This window comes from Pelophylax lessonae (genome assembly GCF_965119305.1).
Source record: "Pelophylax lessonae genome assembly, chromosome: 3".
NCBI classification, from domain to species: domain Eukaryota; kingdom Metazoa; phylum Chordata; class Amphibia; order Anura; family Ranidae; genus Pelophylax; species Pelophylax lessonae.
In genome coordinates, this window is record NC_138770.1 from 146,486,454 (window position 1) to 146,511,042 (window position 24,589).

General features: G+C 42.0%; 1 protein-coding gene across 2 annotated transcripts in view; it reads right to left on the bottom strand.

The window, feature by feature from the left end:
- Nucleotides 1-4,383: 4,383 nt before the first annotated feature.
- Nucleotides 4,384-24,589, bottom strand: part of GRHL1 (grainyhead like transcription factor 1) — a 57,324-nt gene continuing 37,118 nt past the window's right edge. The window contains exons 9-16 of one of the 2 annotated variants that reach the window (XM_082251373.1): nt 16,732-16,890; nt 16,448-16,535; nt 14,009-14,148; nt 13,202-13,239; nt 12,531-12,619; nt 9,988-10,073; nt 8,633-8,697; nt 4,384-5,512 (exon numbers count right to left, since the gene is read on the bottom strand). In XM_082251373.1, the coding sequence (XP_082107499.1) occupies nt 5,398-5,512; nt 8,633-8,697; nt 9,988-10,073; nt 12,531-12,619; nt 13,202-13,239; nt 14,009-14,148; nt 16,448-16,535; nt 16,732-16,890 (780 nt within the window). In that variant the 3' untranslated portion in view covers nt 4,384-5,397. The remainder of the gene's footprint in view (nt 5,513-8,632; nt 8,698-9,987; nt 10,074-12,530; nt 12,620-13,201; nt 13,240-14,008; nt 14,149-16,447; nt 16,536-16,731; nt 16,891-24,589) is intronic. The other variant, XM_082251374.1, reaches the window with a different exon arrangement.

Here is a 24,589-nt window from a genome sequence, read left to right on the forward strand (position 1 = left end):
TGTTTCCACTGATCATCCTTAAGAGGTTTCTACAACTTGGAGTGCACCTGTGGTAAATTCAGTTGATTGGACACGATTTGGAAAGGTACACACCTGTCTATATAAGTTAACAGTGCCTGTCAGAGCACAAACCAAGCCATGAAGTCCAAGGAATTGTCTGTAGATCTTCAAGACAGGATTGTATTGAGGAACAGATCTGAGGAAGAGTACAAAAAAACTTTCTGCCGCATTGAAGGTCCCAATGAGCACAGTAGCCTCCGTTATCCGTAAATGGAAGAAGTTTGGAACCAGCAGGAGTCTTCCTAGAGCGGGCTGCCTGGCCAAACTGAGCGAGTGGGGGGATAAGGGTCTTAGTCAGGGAGATGACCAAGAACCTGGTAGTTACTCTAAAAGAGCAGCTTTTCTCTGTGGAGGGATGAGACCCTTCCAGAAGAACAACCATCTCTGCAGCACTTGACTAATCAGGCCTGTCTGGTAGAGTGGCCAGATGGAAGCCAATTCTCAGTAAAAGGCACATGACAGCCCACCTGAAGTTTGCCAACTAAAGGACTCTCAGATCATGAGAAACAAAGATTGAACTCTTTGGCCTGAATGGCAAGCATCATGTCTGGAGGAAACCAGGCACCACTTATCACCTAGCCAATACAATCCCTACAGTGAAGCATGGTGGTGGCAGCATCATGCTGTTGGGATGATTTTCAGCGGCAGCAACTGGGAGACTAGTCAGGATCGAGGGAAAGATGAATGCAGCAATGTACAGAGACATCCTCGATGAAAAACTGCTCCACAGAGCTCTGGAACTCAGAGTGTGGCGAAGGTTCATCTTCCAACAGAACAACCCTTAGCACACAGTCAAGATAACAAAGGAGTGACTATGGGACAACTCTGTGAATGTCCTTGAGTGGGCCAGCCAGAGCCCAAACTTGAACAAGATTAAACATCTCTGGAGAGATCTGAAAATGGCTGTACACCAACGCTCCCCATCGAACCTGATAGAGCTTGAGGTCCTGCAAAGAAGAATGGGAGAAACTGCCCAAAAATAGGTGTGCCAGGCATGAAGCATCATACTCAGAAAGACTTAAGGCTGTAATTGGTGCCAAAGGTGTTTCAACAAAGTATTGAGCAAAGGCTGCGAATACTTATGTACATGGGATATTTTAAAATAAATTTGCGAAGATTTCAAATAAATTTCTTTCATGTTGTCATTATGGGGTATTGTTTGTAGAATTTTGAGGAAAATAATGAATTTATTCCGTTTAGAAATAAGGCTGTATTATAACAAAATGTGGAAACGGTGAAGTGCTGTGAATACTTTCCAGATGCACTGTATATATAATAGGCATTCTACCCATATGGTGTTGGTGAGTGAGGGCACATGAGGAGGGGAGCACAGCAACTTACTGCTGGGCACTATACATTATCGGCACAAGATAGTTAACGCACGGATTGCACTGCAGAAGACTAACCTAATCGCTGGCTCAACAATCAAAATATCCTTTTGGAGGATACAAGGACTGTGGTATGTATGTGCAGTGTACATAGCAGGCACAGATTGTGTTTAGTCCCCTTTAAGACCCTCCCACTGACCATGCCCATTGTTCACAGAACTTATTTTTCAGTTCTTTCCCAGGGTTTCCCACTTTTTATTTGTAAAGTCAGGCAGATTACTTCTTAGGAGTATTGTTTACATTGTTTAACCACTTCCCATCCTTAGGACATACCCATACATCTCTAGATAGAATTATTTTTTAATGCCAGCAATTCTGAAGCTGGTAAAAGTAATCCACTGGATAGGCGAGTTTCCCCACATTAAATTTGCATGACAGGAGAGTGTGACTCAAAATGGAGCCAGTCCACACACCTCCGGGGCGGCAGCGGTCCAAATCGCAGAAGGGTCTGTTGCGTCTTCTGGTCTGTTTCAGGTGCGAATTTAGCCAAACATTCAGACCCAATTCACATCTGAAACAGGGAACAGACACACACCGGACCCCCTGCTGTGAGCCATGGTTGCAGCTAGTGTGAACCCAACCTTACAAGCAGCAGAAGGTGTTCTCTTCCCTCCCACCGCCTTTACCAGGCTCTCCTCAGCATCCGGGGAGCCCAGCAAGGATGCTACCAGTGGCATCATTCCTTCTTCTTGTTGTTGTTTACAAACCATTACCAGCTTGTAAAATGTAAAGAGACCATGTAAAAAAATAAATAAATAAAAAAAAAAAACACTTTACAGCACCTCCGTTCCATCATGCTTGTGCACAGATGTGAAGGCACACGTTAACGGCCATTGCATCACACACGTGAGGTATTGTCGCGAACATCAGAGCAAGAGTAATAATTCTAGCACCAGACCTCTTGAGATTCTAAACTGGTGACCTGTAAAGGCTTTTAAAGCGTTGCCTATGGATAATTTTAGGTACCGAACTTTGGTGGCGTTCCATGGGCATACACAATTTTAGAGAGATGTGTTTGGTATCTATTTACTCAGTAGAACATCTTTTATTATCTACCAAACAATATAGTATTATATTGTGTTTTTTTTACATGTAGAAGAATGTCAGAATTGACCCGGACTGGAACTGGTAAAGGCCATGTTTGCATTTAGGAACAGGTTATATATGTTACACCTGTATTTAGGGTGTACATTGTTGCCAAGCACCCCATCCCTCACCCCCTGACCAGCACACTCTTCGTCCTTCGACACTTCCTGCAGCTTTTTACCTGAAAAAAAACCAGAGAAAGCCTGCAGGAACTGCACTGATTGCAGATACTATACTTTGCATGCTCCTGTGAGGCAAAATACACTATTTTATGTGCATTTTTTCCCCCCCTAATGGTAAATTTACCTTTTAAATATTGTTGTATTTCAGGATGTGGTAAAAAAAAAAAAAAATAAAAAGTGCTCAGTCAGTAAAAATAAGTCACCGTGGGTTGGCAACACTGCTCCCATTAATGCCGGCCTTATTAATCCAAGATTTAAGCAAGAAAAAAAAAAAAAAACACTGGATTTCAGAAAACGTTATATAAAATGTATATTCTCTCTTTAAAAAGCATACATACAGGTGTAACAGTAGGTACAAGGCTCCCTACCCTCAAAAACTGCCATAACATTTAAACACTAATTATTCACTATATCACCTCCAACCAAATCCTTCCTGGAGTTTATTATATTTTATCAAACAAAATTTACATCTTTACACATGATTTTTAAGTTACATCCCTGAAGTTGAATAACCCTTTTCTCCGTTGTTCTCTCAAGCAGATCAATAAAAACGAACAAATATATACATTTATATACAAAAAACACATTTTCCAGTGTCTACACTTACAATTGTAGCACAGAATCTGTGCGAACCCTGAATAACTGAGGTTTCCCGGTCATGAACTAGAGGAGAGAAATCCTGCTCCCCAACCTAAATGTATTTAGAGGTTTTAATGCAGGCTCTCTTTACTCATATTGCAGGAGTTGTCTGAAAATCGGTGCATATCATCCCATGAAAATTATCACTAGACTACCGCAACTGTTCATCCATACAGATGGCCATCTGTCTCCAACAAGAGGCAACTGTGGCAGTCAGTCACAAAACCGGAAACAAAGGAACTTTGATGGTTTCACCATAAACATTATGGTTTAGGAATAACCTACAACTGTTTTTAGAGAGAACTTCACTTGAAGTAAAAGCTGTTGCAAAATGGTGTAAAAAAAAAAAAAAAAAAAATGAAACCCAGAGCTATCTTAAGTCGCTATTTCTGTTTTGGACAGGGCTTATAGTGTGTGTATTTTATATATATATATCTATATCTATATAAACACACACAATTTTTTTTTTTTTTTAAATTAAAAAAAAAAAAAAAAAAAAAAAAAAAAGGATGCTGAAGAATGTATAAATAGAGTGGAAAACAAAAGCGGATCTGATGAAAAATTAAAAAAAAAAAAAAAAAAAAAAAAAAGAAGAAGAAGATCTTAAACCAATATTGAGCATTTAAATAAAAAAAATGTAGTTAACATATACAGACAATGGGATGAAGAAAATGGAGATACGGTGCCCTTACCCTGAGGCCCCGGTGATCATATATGGCTGTTACTTGAGTACTGCTGAATTGGTTTATTTCATTTCAGACCTTATGAGAAAAAAGGCTGAAAAGGAGAAAAAAGTATTTGCCATACAGTCAGGCACTAGTTGTCCCCTTCCTTTAAAAATGACAGGTTTAGTCTGATTAGTTACTATGCAGTCAACATACCTGCTGTATTGTTAAAGTGGTCTTTTTTTTCCCCAAATTCAAAAAGAAAAAAAAATAAGCATTTTATGCCGTTTAAAAATAACCCAGTTAACACTAGTCACAACATTAAAAAAAATAAATACAAAAATTACATTACACGTTTTTAAAATAAAAATAATCACATTTTTTTTTTTTTTGTCAAATAGTGTTACCTAAAGAGCAGTACTCTAAAACCTTCATCACGACTCCTTTCTCAAGGGTTTGACTAGAAATAGAATTGGTTGTCATAGTCTGTTTGCCTATCCCTGCTGCCTGGCTGACTAAGCCTGCATGGTCATTTCCTTCACAATTCTACTTCTACCCATCCCCATATTTTCACTGGCCTTCCTGTTGAACTTCTAATGAATTTAATGGAAACATATGTCTTCCCTACTTCCAGAGAGGAGGAAAAAAAATTGGAATGGTATGCTTTTTATAGCCTCTGCTTGTTTGTCACATTCTCATTTGCTAATCCCATATTTGGCACCTGTGATAAATCTTCACCATATATACACACACGCATACTGTAACCATATATTATATACGTAATAAGCTCATGTATACACATTTACAAAAGAAAAAGTTATAAAAATATATTGCACTTCTTATATACATTGCAGCTTCATGGGTGTGGAACTAAACAAGACCCATTATGGTTCTTCATATGCAAGGCAGTTTTAACGAGTGGTAAATCTATAAAGCCCTTTGCTGCCCATGTTTTATTGCAGGCCCCTCTCAGGTTCTATAGTCTGTCCCACCATATGGACAGAAAATCATTATCCTCCAACCCGCTGCAGTTTTCTGCTAAAATGTTGATGTTTTGGGTTTCAATTTCACTTCTGCTGGCAGACAAAAGAGAAAAAAAAAGGAACATTTCTTCAGCTTGCTAAAAGGACCCGAGTGAATTTGCTTTTGTAGTGTTGAAAGGAACCTGCAAGGCACTTCAGGTCATGCTGAGCAGAGTGGTTTCCCTGCAGCGTTGTGCCACCCGTACAGATTGTAGGTAACAGTTTGTGCAGATATTCTGAGGGATTGTAACAGCAGTCTGACTTTCCTCCTTGGAAGCTGACCCATCTCCTTGCAAGGCAAGTGGTGAACACTGGCCTTTATTTACGGCACAGTCCTTGTTCATGGTGGAGTAGGTTAGATTTCTGTCAGAGTCAGCTTGTAGCTTCCCCCGGTCTCTTCAATCTGAAGCTGGAAGGTGTCTTCATTTGAATAGTGCCGAATGATGTTGTCATCCATGTTGACCAGGATCCTAGGGAAATAAAGAAAGATATTTACAATCATAAACCTAGTGGAAAGCAAGTCTCCAAAAACAGACCCAAGACTACAGGGAAAAAAGAGCATTACAGTAATAGGCAGGCAGCGATCTACAGGCAGGCAGGGTTACAAGCTCACTTCGAGCTATAGAAGACTGACAGCTTGCTCTAAAGCAGTGCTCCCCAACCTTTTTATCGTCGCGGACCAGTCAACGTTTGATCATTTTTCTGTGGCCCGCTGGGAGGGGGGGGGCGTCAATGCCGAGTGCCACAGCATGCCCCCAATCAATGAACAGTGCCACAGCATGCCCCCAATCAATGAACAGTGCCCACAGCATGCCCCCAATCAATGCACAGTGCCACAGCATGCCCCCAATCAATGCACAGTGCCCACAGCATTGCCCCCAATCCATGCAGAGTGCCCACAGCATTGCCCCCAATCAATGCAGAGATGCCAGCGTTCCCCCTTTCAATGCAGGGATGCCAGCGTTCCCCCCCCACGAGACCCCCCCCCCCCTGTGAGACCCGTGCACTTACCTCGTGGCAGCTTCTCTTCAGTCCTCCCGCCTCCTCCTCGGCCAATGGCATGGGGTTTGCCTTTCGGCCAATCAGAAAGCGGGAGGACCCTCTCCCTGATTGGCCAGGAGGAGGATCCGTGTGACAATAGCGAATTTTCATTCGCTATTGTCACACAATGGGCGGGCTCGGGGCGCACTGCTCTGCTCCCCGGCCGCCACAGTAAAATAATGTAAAGTTCCTTGGGTGGCCCGGTACCGTTTCATCCACGGACCGGTACCGATCCGAGGCCCGGGGGTTGGGGAACACTGCTCTAAAGCACAGACCACGTTAATTTTCTTTAAAGGGTCAGTGAAGTCAAAAGTGATATTTCAGCTGCTGGTAGATTCTTGAGGTCCAGGTCAGATCCAGTTTGTTCTATACATCTAGGCCAGCCCTACAGTGAGAGCTTCCTGCCATAATTGCCAACTTGTTTCCTGTCCACATGGGAGCTTTGAGGGTTCCTGCCCCCCCTTTGTGTGTTTCAGAACATCCCGTTACATAAAATAAATAAAAATAAGCAAACCTAGAAAATAATTTGCTCATATTGGCCACAGCAGGTGTACATATAATTTAAGAGAGTCCCCGGTATATGAGAATCTATCACATGGTCGAACTCTCCAGTATCCACCGAAAAACTTAAATAGTTTTAGGTGAAGAAACCCCAGACTTCCTGCCAAGTAGTGCTGTACATTGACTTTTACTGTTCCTCAGTAAGAAAATCAGCCTGCTCAGAATAAATAAAGACTGACAGGTGATTTGTCCTGAAATCTCAGCACTTTTCCACAGGGGACTACAGAGTAGATAAAGAGGAATAGTGTTAGGGTGTAGGGGAGACCATTGTACTGTATCCCTCCTTCCTCTAGTGGTTAAGTGCCCACATGGGCTGGTATAGCAACAAGATTCTATTTGTTACTGAAGAAGCCTGTTATGAAACAAGCAATTTTCCCATGTGCTTAGATGTTGCTCAGTAACTACAAACATTTTGATCCAGTGAAATCTTAACTCATAAGCAACTTTCTAGATTGTGAAGCCAGTGGATGAGCAAACAGCAGTTCTGCCTTATCTTTACTTAATGGGCTTATTTAAACTTGCTTCAAAATATGGCTTTGGACACGCTTTTTTAAAGCCCTCTGAATGTCAATCAAAGCCCCTGTTACTAAATAGAATGGTTCCCTTACAGTCCTGTTCACGTTGCGTTCGCCTAAACATTTTTAACCCCAGGTTGCTTTATTGGTGCTTCAAAGCATTTCAAAAGCCTTCATAAAAGTCTAGGACAACGGTCGCTTACAGCACCTGGGGTTTTTGCAGGACTTTTATCCAGCTTTAGCTTTCCTTTGTTTTGGAGGTATTGCAGATATGAGCTATCCCAAGATACACTGGGAAACCAACAAGCAAATCAGAAAGACCTCATCAGCAGTCACTTCCGGTTCAAGTGTATGTATTCTGGTGCAGACGTCACATCTGTTCTGCAGCAGGAAGGGGAAATCGGGTCCAGACTGGAGCAGAACAACTAATAGACTGCACACGTGGTGTGCAACATGGGAATGTTATAGCAGAGGGTGAACGGGACTGGAGAGTGAGGACTGAGCAGCAGAGGATCAGCAGAGCTGGGGGTAACTACTGAGCGGGGAATCAGCAAAGCTGGGGGTACTACTGAGTGGGGCATCAGCAGAGCTGGGGGTACTACTGTGCAGGGGGATCTGCAGAAAGAGGATACTAATGAGCTGGGGATCTGCAGAAAGAGGATACTAATAAGCTGGGGATATGCAGAAAGAGGATACTAATGAGCTGGGGATCTGCAGAAAGAGGATACTAATAAACTGGGGTTATGCAGAACACGGATACTAATAAGCTAGGGATCTGCTGTACAGAGATTCTAATCCGCTAGGAATCTACTGGGCCCCTTTACAAGAAATATAAAATCAACACACACAGGGCATTTGCCAGGCTTCATTAAAGCTTTAAAAAAAAAAAATAGCAGGTTGTCGAAGCAAGTGTAAATGTGCCCTAAAAGTAACCTGTGAAATAAGTATTCACTTTATCTAGCAAAGATTGGACATGGATCCACAGAGTTGATCCAAATTTTACTTCGAGAACTTGTCTCAAAAAAAAAAAAACAAAAAAAAAAAAAACAAACAACTGAAGGGATGCAAAATCTTGGCCAAGGATATTTTTATTCTCCACTTGAGCTTAATAACCGTTTTCTTTTACAATCCAAAAACACAGCTAGATTAGAACCTGCTTCTGGCAAACCTTACTCTAGATTGTAGGTCTCCATATGACTGACAGGGACAACAGATTGTGGACTCTGCTGGGGCAGCAACCAATAAGGAGGTTTTCATGGGCTTTGAAAAGCACTAAAAAAATATGTTGTCCTTTTACGGATGTTGCTATATACATATGCAAAATTAGTAATCTACAGTTAAAAACTGATATACAGAAAAATAAACAAATCATAAACTAGCCATCTGTTTCCAACAATGTCAGTAATATGAAACAAAAAAAACTTTCAGAGAAAAAAAAAAAAAAAAAAAAAAAAGTTGAAAAAAATTACTTACCCTTTTTTACATTTCTTAAAGATTTTTCCTATTTTATCAAGGGGAACTTCATATTTGTCAGAGATCTAAAAACAGAAAAAAAGTTACTATTGATTTGTAGAGTAGAGTAGTCTGGTAATATTTTTGGAACTTACAAACTTAACTGATGCCTATAGGCACAAGCCTACTGTGCCTAATGGTAACAGAGGCAGCTTTAATTGGCTAACCCCTGCTTCCCTGTTTTCAATTATAAACCATCATGGTTTTTAAACCAGGTTGGGACTTTGTATAGAAGAGGTGAGGGTTTTGCAACTGGTACCAAAAAAGGGTGTCTACAGGCCCCAGTGATTGACTTCCAGCCCTGGTATTGCTCCACATTTACTGGTTTTACTTTGACAAAAATAAATAAATAAATTAGTGCTCTCTGCTCTATTCTATGGCCAATGTTGTACAACTCCCCTTGTGTCAACAAGCTAACAGAAGACCATTATATTCTCTGTTAAGGGACCTAAATTCAAACTTTTAGTACAACCAAAACAAAAAGGAATTAGGAGGTGTGTTCTGTGGGGTGTTCTGGATCCAGGTCATGTGGTCTGATGCCATGGCAACTAAGCACTGAAGTCAGCTTCAGCAGATGATCCTGCCAGTGTTGGTTCCTACAATGCAGAGCTGATGAAGGCCATTTCGCCTAATGTCAGGTTTAGGCCTCAAAATCTAGAATCTGAGCCCTGCTGGATCTCTGTTACAGCAGATAAGATGCTAAATCTAATACCTGTCTAATCCATTCTCCCTAACAGAACTTACGTCTGTTCCCACATGAAAGCTTATCAAAAATTAAAATGATGTTGGGTGCAAGAAGTTCATCCTAACAAAACATACAAGATGCAGCAAGAGTCAACCCATCAGGCCCCACCTATAACTTTTTGGTGGACTACCCCTTAAGAACAGTTTAAAAGACCAAGATCTATCAAAGTCAGCCTACTTGAAATGGTACCAGTTCCTAAACTGCAAGCAGTTTTTCAGACGGACCTGATCGGATGCTCCATGCATCCCTATGGGGCAGCGGATGTCAGCGGTGACATCTCCGCTGACACCAGCTGCTCTCCGATCCTGTCCGTGAAACCCTACTTTCCATCCTTCTGGAGGATCGGATGAGAACAGACAGCTGGTCCGTTCTCTCCCGTTTCCCCATAGAGGAGAGCGGGGATCTGACAGCTCCGTCTCCGCACACAGAGCGGAGACGGAGCTGTCATCCGCCTGCTCAGCGGAGATGGGCGGATCGATCACCCCGCTGAGCAGAATGGACTCCGTCCCGTGTGAAAGGAGCCTAAAACAAACATGCTCTGCTGAGAAGTACATGAAGGTCAGATACTTACAGCTTCCATTAGTCCTTTCAATGATGGAGACTTCAGCATAAGAGCATCAAAAACTTCTTCTGTCTCCCTCCGCACATACAGCAGCACTGCAACAGCAAAGAAGATACAAAATTGTCAGTAACTATTACATTGCCATTTGCAACCACGCACTGAATATACTTAACATGATAAAAAAAGCAAATCCATTCCACATAGGCATACTCGTTGCATGATTAGGCAATATGCAAAATGCACTGATTGCACAGAATTGTTCCAATATATCCAATGTCATGTACAGGCAATGTCACCATTAAACAACCTTGATGTCCCCTGAAACAACCAATGGAATTTAAAAAGCGGCTTGCTCTTAAAGTACACCTGTCACTAGAGCCATACTGTGGCGTTGATGATCTGAAAAATGAATTGCCTGGCTGTGTCTAACATGTACATGCGAGTCACAGACCGGGAACAAGCAGGCTGTAAATGAGTTTCAGAAAAGTGTCAGAATTCTTTATCTCTATACTTGCTCCAGGTGAGAAATAGATAAAACTAAAGCATAAGCCAGGAAAAAAGGAAAAAAGAAAGGTCTAGGTCTACATCAGCTGGGATCAATGTCACCCACCAGAGCCATCAGGGTAGGTTCAGTGCAGAAGTTTCATCTCAGGTAAGCATATTATAATATATATATATATATATATATATATATATATATATATATATATATATATATATATATATATATATATATATATATATATATATATATATATATATATATTTTATTTTTATTTTTTTCTTTAGCAGAGACCCTAGAGAAGAATAAAATGGATATTGTTGCATTACTTTATTACCCTATATTTGTGCCTTACAGACACACAATCTTTTTGGAAAAAATCATTTTTTTTAATTTTAAAAACAGTAAAAAAAAGGTTAGCCCAATTTTTTTCTATATTTTGAAAGATAATGTTATGCTGAGTAAATAGATACCCAACATGTCATGCTTCAAAATGGTGCACGCTCGTGGAATGGGGTCAAACATTGGTAACTAAAAATCTCCATAGGCGGCGCCGGCGCTCTAAAAATGACTACAGGTTACCAGTTTGGAGTTACAGAGGAGGTCTAGGGCTAGATTTATTGCTCTCGCTCTAAGGTTAGCGGCAATACCTTACATGTGTGGTTTGAACACCGTTTACATGTGTGGCGCAACTTGCATATGCATTCGCTTCTGCGCGCAGGCTCAGAGGAACGGGGCGCTTTAATTTTTTTTATTTTTCCTTTATTTTGTATTTTTAAAAAACATTTTTTGATCACTTTTATTCCTATTACAAGGAATGTAATCATCCCTTGTAATAGAAATAAGCAGGACAGGTCCTCTTGAATGTGAGATCTGGGGTCAAAAAGACGTTTCGCCGAGTCGAGTGGGGGCAATCTTTCCCTCACTCGACTTCCTACCTGGGCCACTGCCGTAACCGGGGAAAGCGACCAGCAAGCATCCGGGGGAGACCTCTCCAGCCACCCATAAAAGCGATTCGCTGTGAATACGCTGCTGGGACCACTTATGTGAAAGAGGACCACCCTCCCTGTAAGAAAATACAGAGGTTATGGCAGCAATCTGCTGCCATAACACCGGTATTTAACATCAAAGTACCAATGTAAAACTGCGGCGGGCAGAAGTGGTTGAACATCTTTTGTGCACAGGACTTTATGAATTGTAGAGAACACCATTTATTTTATATATATATATATATATATATATATATATATATATATATATATATATATATATATATATATATATATATATATATATATATATATATATATGGTTTTGATTTAGTCATTTTTATGCACAAGCATGTTTAAATATTATCATAAAAGTTGATGAATTTATATATGTTATGATCAGATAGGAGGTTTTATATGCACAGAACAGGCGTTTAGTGACAGCATTGTAATTTACCGGAATAGTATTATAAAATCTACAACTTACTCGTCAAGCTATGGTAATTTTCTATCAGGGGTCCCCTGAGACTTAAATTATTTTAATGGTTGCTCTAGGGTAAAAAGATTGAGAAGGAGTGGTCTTCATAATTTAAACACAGGTTTACTTTAAATTTCTGCAATGTCTGTTCTCCTTGGAATACCAGTTACCCGATTGTTTTTGGCTTAAAATCTGGGGTTTACATACACACTAAAATTCATTCTGAATTTCTGAGCTCTCTACGGAGAAAACTAGGACCAGGTCTTCTACCCTGAGCAATGCACTTAATTAATCACTGTGCAGAAACCCTCTTATAATGCACAGGTTATGTCCACTTTCAAACTACATTATGAAAAGTTCAGAGTAATTAAAAAATTTCAGTTTTTGTGAACTAGCATAAGCCATTCCATTTATATGCCTTCTCTGGAGCCTCCATTCTTCCACCAGCTGAATACTTGACATTTGTAACTGGAAGAAGAATTTTCTGTAGGCCAAAACCTAACCAGTAAAAGAAAATGAAATGCCTTTTGGATTTTTCTCAGATGCAGATGAAGTACAAAAGAAAGAAGAAAACCACATATACCTCTCTTTGGTTCATCTACTCTTGATATCTTAGCGGGAGGCGTTCCAAAGTCTTCCTCAGGACTGAAAGGCACTCTCTTCATACCAGAGCTGAACATAAAACAGAAGAGATTTAAAACTCTCATTGTATATACTTACCGTATATAGACTGTACAAGATCAGGTATACATCCTACACCTGCATTTTATCATAAACTGAATATTCCTTGATAACATACCCTAAAATTAGCATGATGGTTGCTGGGAGCATTACAAATACTTCTTGGGAGTTGCAATATTCTGCCTAGAAGTGGATTACTACTTCCAGGTCTCAGCTCTTTCCAGGATCTGTGCACAGAGGCGCTTATTGGTTCATTGCTGAAGAGGCAGCCAACCAGGGCCTCTACATACAAACAGAACCCAGGTGAAGCTTAGACCCAGAAGTGAAGAAGTGACTACCAGTTGAAGACCAAAACAACCGAGAGATGTGGTCTTCATCATACTGGCTGAGGTTAGGGGATGGGGGTGAAATTATAGGACTTTAAGCATCCAATCAGTTTTTATTTACTATAATCCTTTTAGAAAGAAGGGAAAACCTAATCACTATAAAGATACTTCAATTAGGTAGCAATTGCTCTTAGCACTTGCCAGACTTCATTCAAATCTTTACAAAGAACTCAAAAAAGACATTTACCTTTCCCCATCCATCTCCTCTGGTGAAAGGGGGAGCACCTGGAATACAATCGAAACAGAACACCAACTTACTTAATATATCATTTGCTTTCCAAGATTCAAATTATAGGACTTTACTATGATTTGCAGTAACCCAGACATACAAAAAATAAATAAAAATAGAAAGCTTGGGCCCTACTGGGTAACCATTCCATTTGAGAACACAGAGAAGGCCTCAACAATCATTCCCTATGGAATCTTGCCTTTGGTTTCTTCAGCGGACTATAAATGGTGCACTGTCAAGCTATTCTTCAAATAGAAAAAAAAAAACAAAAGAAAAAACACACCCCCACACCAGGTTTAAAGTGCAGTTGTCTACATGCACTCATATCTACAGCAGCCTCTTCTTCCCTCCTGTCATAGTTGAGTGCCAAATAGGTTCCAACATTCAAAGCTCCAACAATTCTGAGTACTGTTGGAGCTGGCAACCAAGCCATGAACCCACCCTGTCCCTACATTTCTACAGGCTCATTTCTATGATGGGCAACCTTGCTAGCCTATAGGAAGAGGAATTATTCAGGAAAGGTAGGGCAAGCTTCAAGACTTTTTGAAAGTGCTGGAACCTTTTCTGTGAGAATACCTGGGGATTTGGAAACGGTCTCTAACTGAAAACGGATTTGTACATTTTTAGCACAGGTACTACAGCTAAATACAATAAAGACCTGGTGCACATACACACATTATATAGGTTACCTGGCAGTTTTAAACTTGACATGTATTTTGCTCTGCTTTTAATATAAAAAAGGTAAAGGGGATTAGAAATACTTACATGAGTGGTGCGCTGGAGATTGGCAAAGTGTACATCTGGGATGAACAGGACAGGCTGGGTGTCCAAGTCTTGCATGGGTTTGAACACCGTGAGGTCTGTCCTCTTGTGAGAGGGAAGCAGTCCTCCTTTAACATCTGTAACTACACCAAAAAAAAACAAACATGATTAATCCATGCAATTGTATAAACCAAAACTTAAGTGATCAGTCAGTCAATCAAAAAACAAAAAAAGTAGCTTGACAAGGACACAGACCTTATTAAAAAATCTTAGATATTAAGCCACTCTTCTAACAATTATAATTATTTATTATATGTTGCATATCCATGCTGGAGAGTATATGGCAATGCCCAATAAAAGTAAAGACAAAAACCCAACATGAGTTCTAACCCTTCCTCACTTGTTTCAAGACAAACACATATGAAGTTTTGGCTGAAGTTCTGTTTTTTCATATTGGAAAGATCACATAAAACCCTTCAATAAGGGTGCTCCAATTTGATCATTCAGACCTGGCTTAAGGGACCAAGGTGGTCATGATTAGGAGGAAGGGGGAGAGGAGTTTGGACACAACTTTTTTTTTTACCCCCTTAGGACCCTTCACTTATTCTTCCCAACATTTTCAGATGGAAACGAGGGACCCCCATTACCAAAAGTATGTAGGCATAGGACCAACCCCCTGCCATGCCCCCTTAAATGGAGAATTATGCAAAAAAAAAAAAAAAAAAAATCAGTTAAACCCACAAGTCCCTTTTTTTTTTTTTTTTTTTTAACCACTACTATTCTTTTATATTGGCTTTTGAAATTTACAAATACAGTAATTTAGAGATTGGATAAAAATGCTTAGCACTGGGAAAAACTTTTTGATAAATAGTGCGATTTTATATAGAACTATATAGATCAGGACGAAAGAGGGACTTTTGTTCCAAATCAGGGACAGTTCCTCAAAATCAGAGAGAGTTGGGAGCTTTAGTAACAGGACTCCTACAGCAATAAGAAACCACTTGCACTTGGGGGGGGTCTTCACTAGGTGGTCCACAGCTGAAAACCTTTGGATTATAATGTATGCGTCAAGGAAACCCTCGGGTGACAATGAATTAGGTAAAGAAAGCAGTAGCATCGGGTAGCCCATGTACACTGCACATACCAGCCTTAGCAAACTTTTCCCTAGAGAAATATGGGGAGGGGTCATTCTTAACTTTCTTGTACAATTTATAGTTGCCTGGTTGATATATACAGGCAAAAAAAGAATAAAAAAAAAATGCCAGTCTCTTAACTCCTCAGAACAAAACAAAAACAAAAAAAAAAAAAAAAAAAAAAAAAAAAAATGAAAAAATTATGTGGATTATGAAAGGCAGCGTAAAGTCAGGAGCCCTTGTGAGCATGGTAAAAGTTTTGAAGCACGAGGGTCTGTATGACCTAGCATGGAATTTAGCAATTGCAGAATGAGAAGTCAGCAATGGCAGCCACTAATATTTCCTTTAAAGCAGAACCTCCAACTAAAGGAGGGAAAAAAAAAAAAAAAAAGGAAGAACCACTGGCAACCAATGTTCTATCCCTTTTAAATAGTGACCCCTTTGATTGCTAAACAATTCCAATGGTTTCAGAATGGAACTCTTCATAGTGTAGGACACGTGTGGGCTGTATAGTAATTTTGCCTAGAGTTTCCTCTTTCTAGCCCCTTTACACAATGGTGCCGTCTTGGTGCAATGCATCTCTTCTGGCATTTTAGTGCTTCTAGGAGGGATAGGTACAGCCAGGGCCGCTGATAGGGGGGGGGGGGGACCACCAGCCCTCTTGTAGGGGGCCCGAGCACACAGGGGGGCCCACACAGAGAGGGGGGTTAGTGATGGACAACAAATACAGAAATCTTCCTCCAGCACCTGAATCTGATCTGTCCCTCTCCCAGCTATCAGCTTTTATCTGCTGAGAAAGAGACAGTCATCCCTCACTAATCCCCCTCCCTGTGTGGGCCCCCTCCCAGCACTGGCTCTAATGTTATCTCTGCTCAGGAGTAAATTAGAACTTTGTTTCTCCCCCTCTGTCTCTGATCACTGAGCTCCAACTGCCCAGCCTGTATATATTTTTTTCATCTCATCTTCATTTTTATTTAACATCGTTTTTTTTTTTTTTTCGATTTAGCAGAAATTATGGGAGTTATTTTAGATTTGTGTCTGCTAACAGTGATTTTGTTGTAATACTAGCTAAATATATATCTTTAATATTTTCTTGGGGGGTGGGGCCCTGCCAGGTAGTCTGTACGGGGCCCCGCAATTTCTAACAGCAGCCCTGGGTACAGCAGTCAGCTATCGGACAGACTTTGACAGGCAGCAGGACTGGACACTGCACCTATCCCTCACCGATACACCAAAATGCTGGGAGGAACGCACTGCACCTAGACAGGTCAGTGAGACGTATTGGGACAATTATATCATTTCTACTTACAAGCATTGATCTGGGAGCTGGGCTCAGTACACTTGCCTTTTCTCTTGCTCTGCTTACGTTCTTCATCTCGGATTTTACGCTCAGCACCCTACAACAGAAAAACTAGATTTTAAATTTGTGTTTGCAGCTTGACTAGAAATGCTAGGCAGATGAATCATAGCACTGAAATAGACAAAATATCCCGCTCTATAGGTCTAGTCTTTAAATGAATAAAAGATCATAAAAACCTATAAAGAGATGCGTGCTGGAGGCACTTCAATTGTACCGACAAAAAGGTATCTCACCTTATCACAGAAGACTTTGATTTGGCAGTAGGCCCGATGGATGGGCTTGTTACTTCTGTTGTTATAGCTGTATGTGTCGATCTGGATGTTGAGCGGCAGCCCCTTTACCCCTTTCTGGGAGGAGAAATCTGTACTCAGACAGTTCACAGATATGAACACCTGCAGGCAATGGATTTGTTTTTAAAAAAAGAAAAGTAAAATCTCTAAATGCCTATTCTGTATGAAAACCATTTACATTGTAATGTTTTGGTCTTTTATGCATTGCAAATTAGCTTTTTCCGTTTTTATAAATACTTTTATTCTTTTGCAGCCTTATAATTGAATTTCATAACTAAGCTCATGTAAAAACATACATATTAGACACACACCTTAAGCAACAGTTTGGATCTGTGCATGTTCTCCCATAGTCATTTATATGTTACAATATTTCAACTACTGTGAAAAGACTTGGAGATAATGGTTTTGCCACAAAGCTCTCTAGTAGAGTTTGAATTTATTGCCACCTGGTGGTTATTTATTATAATGCAGTCACAAATTGTAAGATCACAGGAGTTACAAAATATCAGAATTACTGATTAGGTTCCATTACAGTTCATCAGTCTGCAGGAAAACAGATCAGAGTAAACTTTCTAAATCACCACAAGACTATAGGCAAACAAATCACATGTATTCTTTTCCTAATATGCCATTCTTAGTAGGGCCATGTAGGCAAGAAAAAAAAAAAAAAAAAAAAAAAAAAAAAAAAAGGAGAACACATTTTCAAAGACTTTTTTTTTTTTTTTTTTTTTAGTTTCAATAGCTTTACCTATCTGCCACCTGCTCTATTCATTTTGGTGCCACTCAAAGTAGAGGTGAAGGCATATCCCTGTGTCCCAGAGCATTGGATGCAGGCTTGTCCTGATGCCAATCCATGGGCTAGTAATGTAAAGAGGAAAGGATCGCTACTACTTCCATCCAGCCCAAGTTAATAAACGAGAAGTAGCAGCTTCAGCGGCTGAGGCCGCACCTTATTGGGTTTTTTTCCCCCCTCTTTACATCTAACATATGCCAATTACCGCCTCAAATCACTGGAGCCATCTTGCTAGTGTTATCAATGTAAATGGCCCTCCTGCTTCCATAAGGCATGGTTGACATCAGTTATGGAGTGCCAAACCAATGCAAGAGCACATCTCAGGATTTCTAGTGCCTGGCTCCTACAGGAGGCACAGTGATGTCACCCATACCTTCTGTAAGTGTCAAAAGCTGGGCCAAGGTAAGTTTTTTTTTTTTTTTTTCTTTTTTTCCCCCCATAACAGCTTCACTTTTAATATTAAAGCTTACATTTGCTTTCTATCCACGTGCTGCATTACACGGTCACTCATGAACTGAAATCACACGTTTTGTGAACTTTCCCAGTGGCCACTAGGTGAATTGCTATGTCCCAAATAGATAGAATGGCCAGCAGGAGGAACCACAGAAAGCAGGCAGTGCATCTAACAAACCCAAAGTGTGTCAGATAAATGGATTTTTGTAAAATCTTACCGTAAAATCCTTTTCTCTTAGCTCATCGACAGACGTAGTCCTCGGTGATACACCACCTTCGGGTTATGTTACCTCCGCAGGAGCAGGACTAGACAGGAAATTAAAAAGCTCTGGCCACACCCTAGGGGCAGTCCCAGAGGGTATATCCTCTCTCTCTCTGCCTCAGCAAATCAGTTATGTGAAAAAGCAGTGCTTAGAGAATTTAACCCAACCCAACTCCAAAACAGAGGGGCGGGGACTACGTCTGTCGATGAGCTAAGAGAAAAGGATTTTACGGTAAGATTTTACAAAAATCCATTTTTCTCTAGCGCTCATCGACAGACGTAGTCCTCGGTGATACACCACCTTCGGGACGTCCCAGAGCAGTATCACAACTGAGGGGTGGGAAAATGGAAATCAAATCCCAATCTAGAAGGCCCAACCGGTGCCAACTAGAAGTTTACAATGCTCATCCTTAATGATGAGACTCAACAAAACAATTTTCAAACAGAAAAAAACCCTCGAGGTAGACCACCGGTCTCCTCAAATTGCGGCCTGCAAAACCTTGCGGCCAAATGAGGCATCCGCCGATGCCGTCACATCAATTTTATAGAATTTAGTAAAGGTATGTACCGACGACCAAGTGGCCGCCTTACATACCTGGACCACTGACGCCTGATGGCGAAAGGCCCAGGAAGTACTGAGCGCTCGAGTGGAGTGCGCCCTAACAGGGAACGGAGGACTCTGACCCTTAATAGAATAAGCCTGTACCACCGTTTGTCTAATCCATTTGGCAATGGTCGCGGCAGATGCAGGCAAACCCTTTCTGGGGCCATCCGTGATCACAAAAAGTGAATCCGTCTTACGGAATGATTCCGTAGCTTTCAGGTATACCCCGATTGCCCGAACCACATCCTAAGGAATGCAACGCATGTTCCCGATGATGCTTGGGCTGAGGACACAAGGAAGGTAGTACAATATCTTCATTCAGATGAAAATCTGAAACCACCTTAGGAAGAAAAGATGGCTTAGGATGAAGTACTACCTTATCCCTATGAATCACTAGGTATGGGGACTGGCATGATAATGCAGCCAGTTCTGACACCCTGCGAGCAGAAGTAATAGCCACCAAGAAGGCCACCTTCTGGGATAAAGTAAGCAAGGGAATCTCCCTGATGTTTTCAAAGGGAGGTTTCTGTAGAACCGACAAAACCAAATTAAGATCCCAGGGCGGTAAGGGCGCGTGGACTGGAGGAGCCAGGTGCCGCACCCCCTGGATGAAATTCCGCACCAAGGATTTGGTAGCTAAAGGTTTCTGAAAGAAGATTGCTAATGCTGAAACTTGACCCTTGATGGTGCTCAAGGCTAGCTTCTGCTCAACCCCTTGTTGCAAAAAGGCCAATATTCGAGACACCGAATAGGTACGTGGAGGAAATCCTAAAGATTCGCACCACGCAATGTAAGTCTTCCATGTGTGATAATAGACTTTGCTGGAAGTCGCTTTCCTTGCTTTAATAAGGGTAGGAATGACTGAAGTAGACAAACCTCTGTCCTTCAGTACTTGGGTCTCAATGGCCAGGCCATTAAAACCAGCGACTGTAAAGCACGAAGGTAAATAGGTCCTAGAGACTACAGACACTCCCTGAGACGAAGTTCCCACGGAACGTCTGCGACTAACATGTCCAAGTCGGCCAGGCCGGCTTGAAGAGGCCAGCCTAGAATTTCTAGGACCACTGGCGCTGATAGGATCTGAACCAGGCGTCCCTAGAGCTATCTGGCCCCGACCATCCGAGAAAGTCTGGTCGTTTTCTGTTCCCACACATTTATCAGATACCTGATAGTTATCAGGAAAGGTGATCTTTTCTGGTTGAACCTCAGGGACCGAAGTCACCCGACTAGAGGCTACTTGGCCTATCTGGTCAATCAGATCCGATTCCTGTGAGGTATCGGGACTAATCTTAGGAAAAGGTAAAGGAAAAGATCTATACAGGGAACGGTAACTACCGCTTCCTGTACTTAAATGTTGGAAGGGAAGAATCGCACCGGTAGTAGTGGTAGATGCTCGATCTAATGTCCTGAATACCGGTGAAAACGTCCCCCCACCCTGAAATCGGGTGGGGGCGCACCTTCAGGCTGTGTACTCCTTTACTTCGGGTTTGGCTGGGTTGGTCCTCTGCTTGTCCGACCATCCCTTCTTGAACCCTCCTGGAGGAGTCTTGCCTTTCCCGGGAGTACCAGCCGGGCGCCCTTTATGGGCGGTAAAGAAAGGTCCTCGCTTGTTGCGAGGTCCCTTAACTTTTGCAGCCTGTGGCAAAAAAGTACTCTTGCCCCCGGTGGCATCCTTAATGATTTCATCTAGGTTGGCTCCAAATAGACCATTCCCCTGAAAAGGGAGATTGGTCAAAGTCTTTTTGGAACCTAGGTCAGCTGACCAGCATTTTAACCACAGCACACGTCTGAGGATCACTGCTAACTTAGATGCATGCCCTAACAAGGGAGTAGTGTCCAAGGCTGCGTCACAGATAAACCGTAGCCCTTGTATGATCTGTTCTATCAAATCAGATGTCTCCTGAGGAATATCTTTTCCCCTAAGATCTTGGCGTACCATTTTCGCCCATTCCGTAAGTGTCTGGGAAACTAGACCAATAACAATTACTGGTCTAAATGCTGACCCTATCAGAGAAAAGATAGTGCGGGACTCCGCTTCTATCTTTCGATCCACCGGATCCTTAAAGGACGAAGTGTCCTCCACTGGAATAACCGTGGCTTTATTCAGCCTGGAAATAGGCGGATCCACGACTGGTGGTACCGTCCATTTCTTAATGATGGATTCCTCAAACGGATAGCGTCTAGCAATACGCTTGGAAATAGTAAAAGGTACGTTTAGAATGCTCCCATTCTCCTTTAATCTGATTACCAAAACATTTAGGTACAGGAAAAGCCTTCGCCGTCTTGATGGGCTTATTAGTCCCAAAAGGCCTTTCTGTTTCAGTTGCCTCTGCCGGTAAAGCCTCAAGTTTTAAGGTTTCTTGCACTGCCACAACTAGTGCGTCCACCAATGCTTCTTCCTGAATTATAGCAGGAGAAGAAGCGTCCTCCTCACTGTCTGAGGGGGCTTTACCTGGGATAACAGCCCTTGCAGAGGAACCTGCAACTGCAGTGACCATCTCTGAATCAGAGTCAGAGGTGTCAGATAGTATAGGGGTAGGCGGGGGTCGCTTCCTTGACCCCCGTCCCTGACAGGCCGCCTCCACCCGAGCCACCATAGACTCCAAAATTGCTGTAAATGACTCTATACTCTGTGCACCGGCGGGTCCCGAGGCCCCCTCGAGGGAAACAGGTGGGGGAATATGTGTGGCAGGGTCCATAATAACTCCAGTTACTTCCTGGATGATATAATTCAAAAGTAAAGAAAAAACTTTTTTTTTTTTTTTTTTTTTTGACCCTCAGTGCCACAAAAAACCCCTTAGTGTTACCTGCTAGGGATCCCTCTCGATCGAGAGAGAGAGAGATAGACCCCCAGGCTCACCACTTGATGTTCAGAGTTAAACTGCAACAGCTTACAGCGCTGTCTTAGACAAACAGGAAGTCTTTTGGCTGGCTGCCCAGGAAGAAGGGAGGCGGCTCCGCCCCTCTGCACGCCTTCCGGCGCCTCCCCCAAGCTCCACGAGGTGTAGAATCACCTCAAACATGGCCGCCCCCATGCTGGAGACACGAGGCTACGCCAAAATGGCGGCTCGTGCGATCCAGCAAAAAAAATGGCGGCGGCCTGTGCTGACTAGCGGTGTGCTGCAGGCACACAACACTCTCTCTGCATGGGGATATGGCGTGGTTGGCGGTACCGGCCCTGGCGGACCGCATGGCCGTTCGGGAGGCCTGCTAATAGCTGGAGATCTGATTTGGAAGGCAGTCTACATGTCCATGGCTTCTGACTGGTAGGTAGCTTATACTTAACCCATAAGATTCCCAGAATGCCACAGATTACATCTTTAAAACATGTATACAATAGATTGTTAGCTCCCAAACCAAGCCTCCTGGCTTTTTGCACACATAAAATCACACTCAAAGTAGGAGGATTTGTGACATGTTATAGGATAGAAAGAACTCTTTCTTACCATACAGAGAGGGGCCCGCGTTCACCACAAAACCCGTCAGGGAAAAAGGGGGAACATACTACTCACCATACCGGAACCAGGCGGGCACCAACTCCTGACAGTACCCCTCTCCACCGGAGCGGGAGGGCTGTCGACCGATACGGACGCCGTGACTCATGGTCTTTGGCGTTTCAGCGAGACGTTTAACTCGCGGGTTCAGTCCTTTTAATGGGACTTTGTCGCGGCCGACCCAGCGCGGAGCTATGGCCTGCACGCGCTCGTAGGCTGAACTGGGGTGACCACCGAATCTCGACATCCAGCCCGTCGCCCAGTTCAGCTTTCTTGCTTGAAGATCTCACAGGAACACTGGAGAAAAAAAGCTGTCTAAAAATCCTTTTAGAAAAAAATTCTTGCCAGGACCTAAGATCCCAGCAAGGTATCTAGGTCCTTACTCCTAACTAGACAGAAAATAACTGATTTGCTGAGGCAGAGAGAGAGAGGATATACCCTCTGGGACTGCCCCTAGGGTGTGGCCAGAGCTTTTTAATTTCCTGTCTAGTCCTGCTCCTGCGGAGGTAACATAACCCGAAGGTGGTGTATCACCGAGGACTACGTCTGTCGATGAGCGCTAGAGAAATAAAGATTCTTTGGGAGAAACATACTCAGCAGTGGAGCAAACATTGTAGGAACAGGTATTGGGACAGGCAAGTATTAAAATGTCCTATTTTGCAGGAGTCTTTATTTTTCCTTCAGTGACCACAGTTACACTTTAATTTGACCTAACCAATTACAGCTGATGCCATCAGATTGCTCGAGCCTGTCCACAACATATGGCGTTAAGAAGGCCGATACTTTAAAATGTCCAAAAAAAAAAAAAAAAAAAAACACACTGCACACAACAACCTTATGGTGAAGAGAAAAGCAGAGATTTATCCAGAAAAGAAACAATGATAATTCTGAAGATCAAGTAAACTGCTTTGTGGATGGCTTTCAAGAAGTGGTAAAACTGGTTAGTGAAGTCATCTGTAAGTGACATTACTAGGTAACAAACCATTGGCCAACTCAAGGCCCAACCCCAAAAAACAATCCTCAAAGCATCTTCAGCTTGTTTAGCAAGATTCTTCCTTGGAAAGGCAACAAAAGCAAAATGCAAAGCAAAAGCACAATAACCCGGTTCAGCTTCATTCCTCCCGCATAGTGAAATAAACAAAACTTGTGTGTTTGGAGTTGGCCCTGTCATGTTAGGAAAGTTCCTTCGGCTTTGAATGAGGAAATTGTGTGTGCAAGTTTCACTTCTATTAAAAAGATAAAATAAAATCTATCCAGTGAAGCACACAGATTTACTAAATATACATGTGCTATGTATACATTTTTTTTAATGCAGCTCTGTATTCATTTTTAATGGAATGCAGTGTAAGTACTTAGCAGACCAACAGCAGGAGGAACAGCACAATTAGTAAATCAGTTGTGGTGCAGTCATCATGTGATAACAAGGAACTCGCCAACAGCAGGAGAGAGAAAAGTGACAGATAAGCTCATTAGTCTTGCTACGTCTCCCTTCCTCTAGAATGTGATTGGACAGTGAAGGACAAGAGATGTAAAGGTTACCGAACTGCAGCAGAGGAAAAATTAAACTGTCTGTCCTGCCATAGAAGGCCATGCAAATCTCAGAAATACACTAAAAGAATTACATTTTTTTTGGCAGGTAAAACAGCTTTCATATCTTTATTTCATCAGTTTTTTGCCTAAAGTTCAGCTTTAAAAACCATTAGGGTTTTTTTTTTTTTTTTTTCTTTGCGGTTTGTGTCCCACTAGAGAAAAACCCTTCCTTTTTCGGTCCTGGGGACACTACATTAAAGTGGATGTAAACCCTCACATATACCCAGTGAAGTGAACAGCCTCTGATAATACACAAGGATGAGACAAATCTCCCTACATACGTTTTAGTTGTATATGTGGTGTCTTTAGCTTTCTAAAGGGTTTACAAAGTGCACGCCCTGTTAGAATTCTCTCCCTGAATCACCTGCGGGAGGGAAGTTTGGCCATACACTATGACAGCTGATTGGAGGAAAGGCACACACCCCCTCTCCACATAGGCAGAAACATGAAGAGCTGTGCTGTGAAATAGACCAGCTCTCTGCTAATCCATTTATAGAACCCACTCTGACACAAAATTCAGCCTGGTTTTATCTCAGAATGAGAACTTGTAAGAAGTTACCATGCTGAGAACAGAAGAATGACACAGGAGAAAGCCACGGGACATA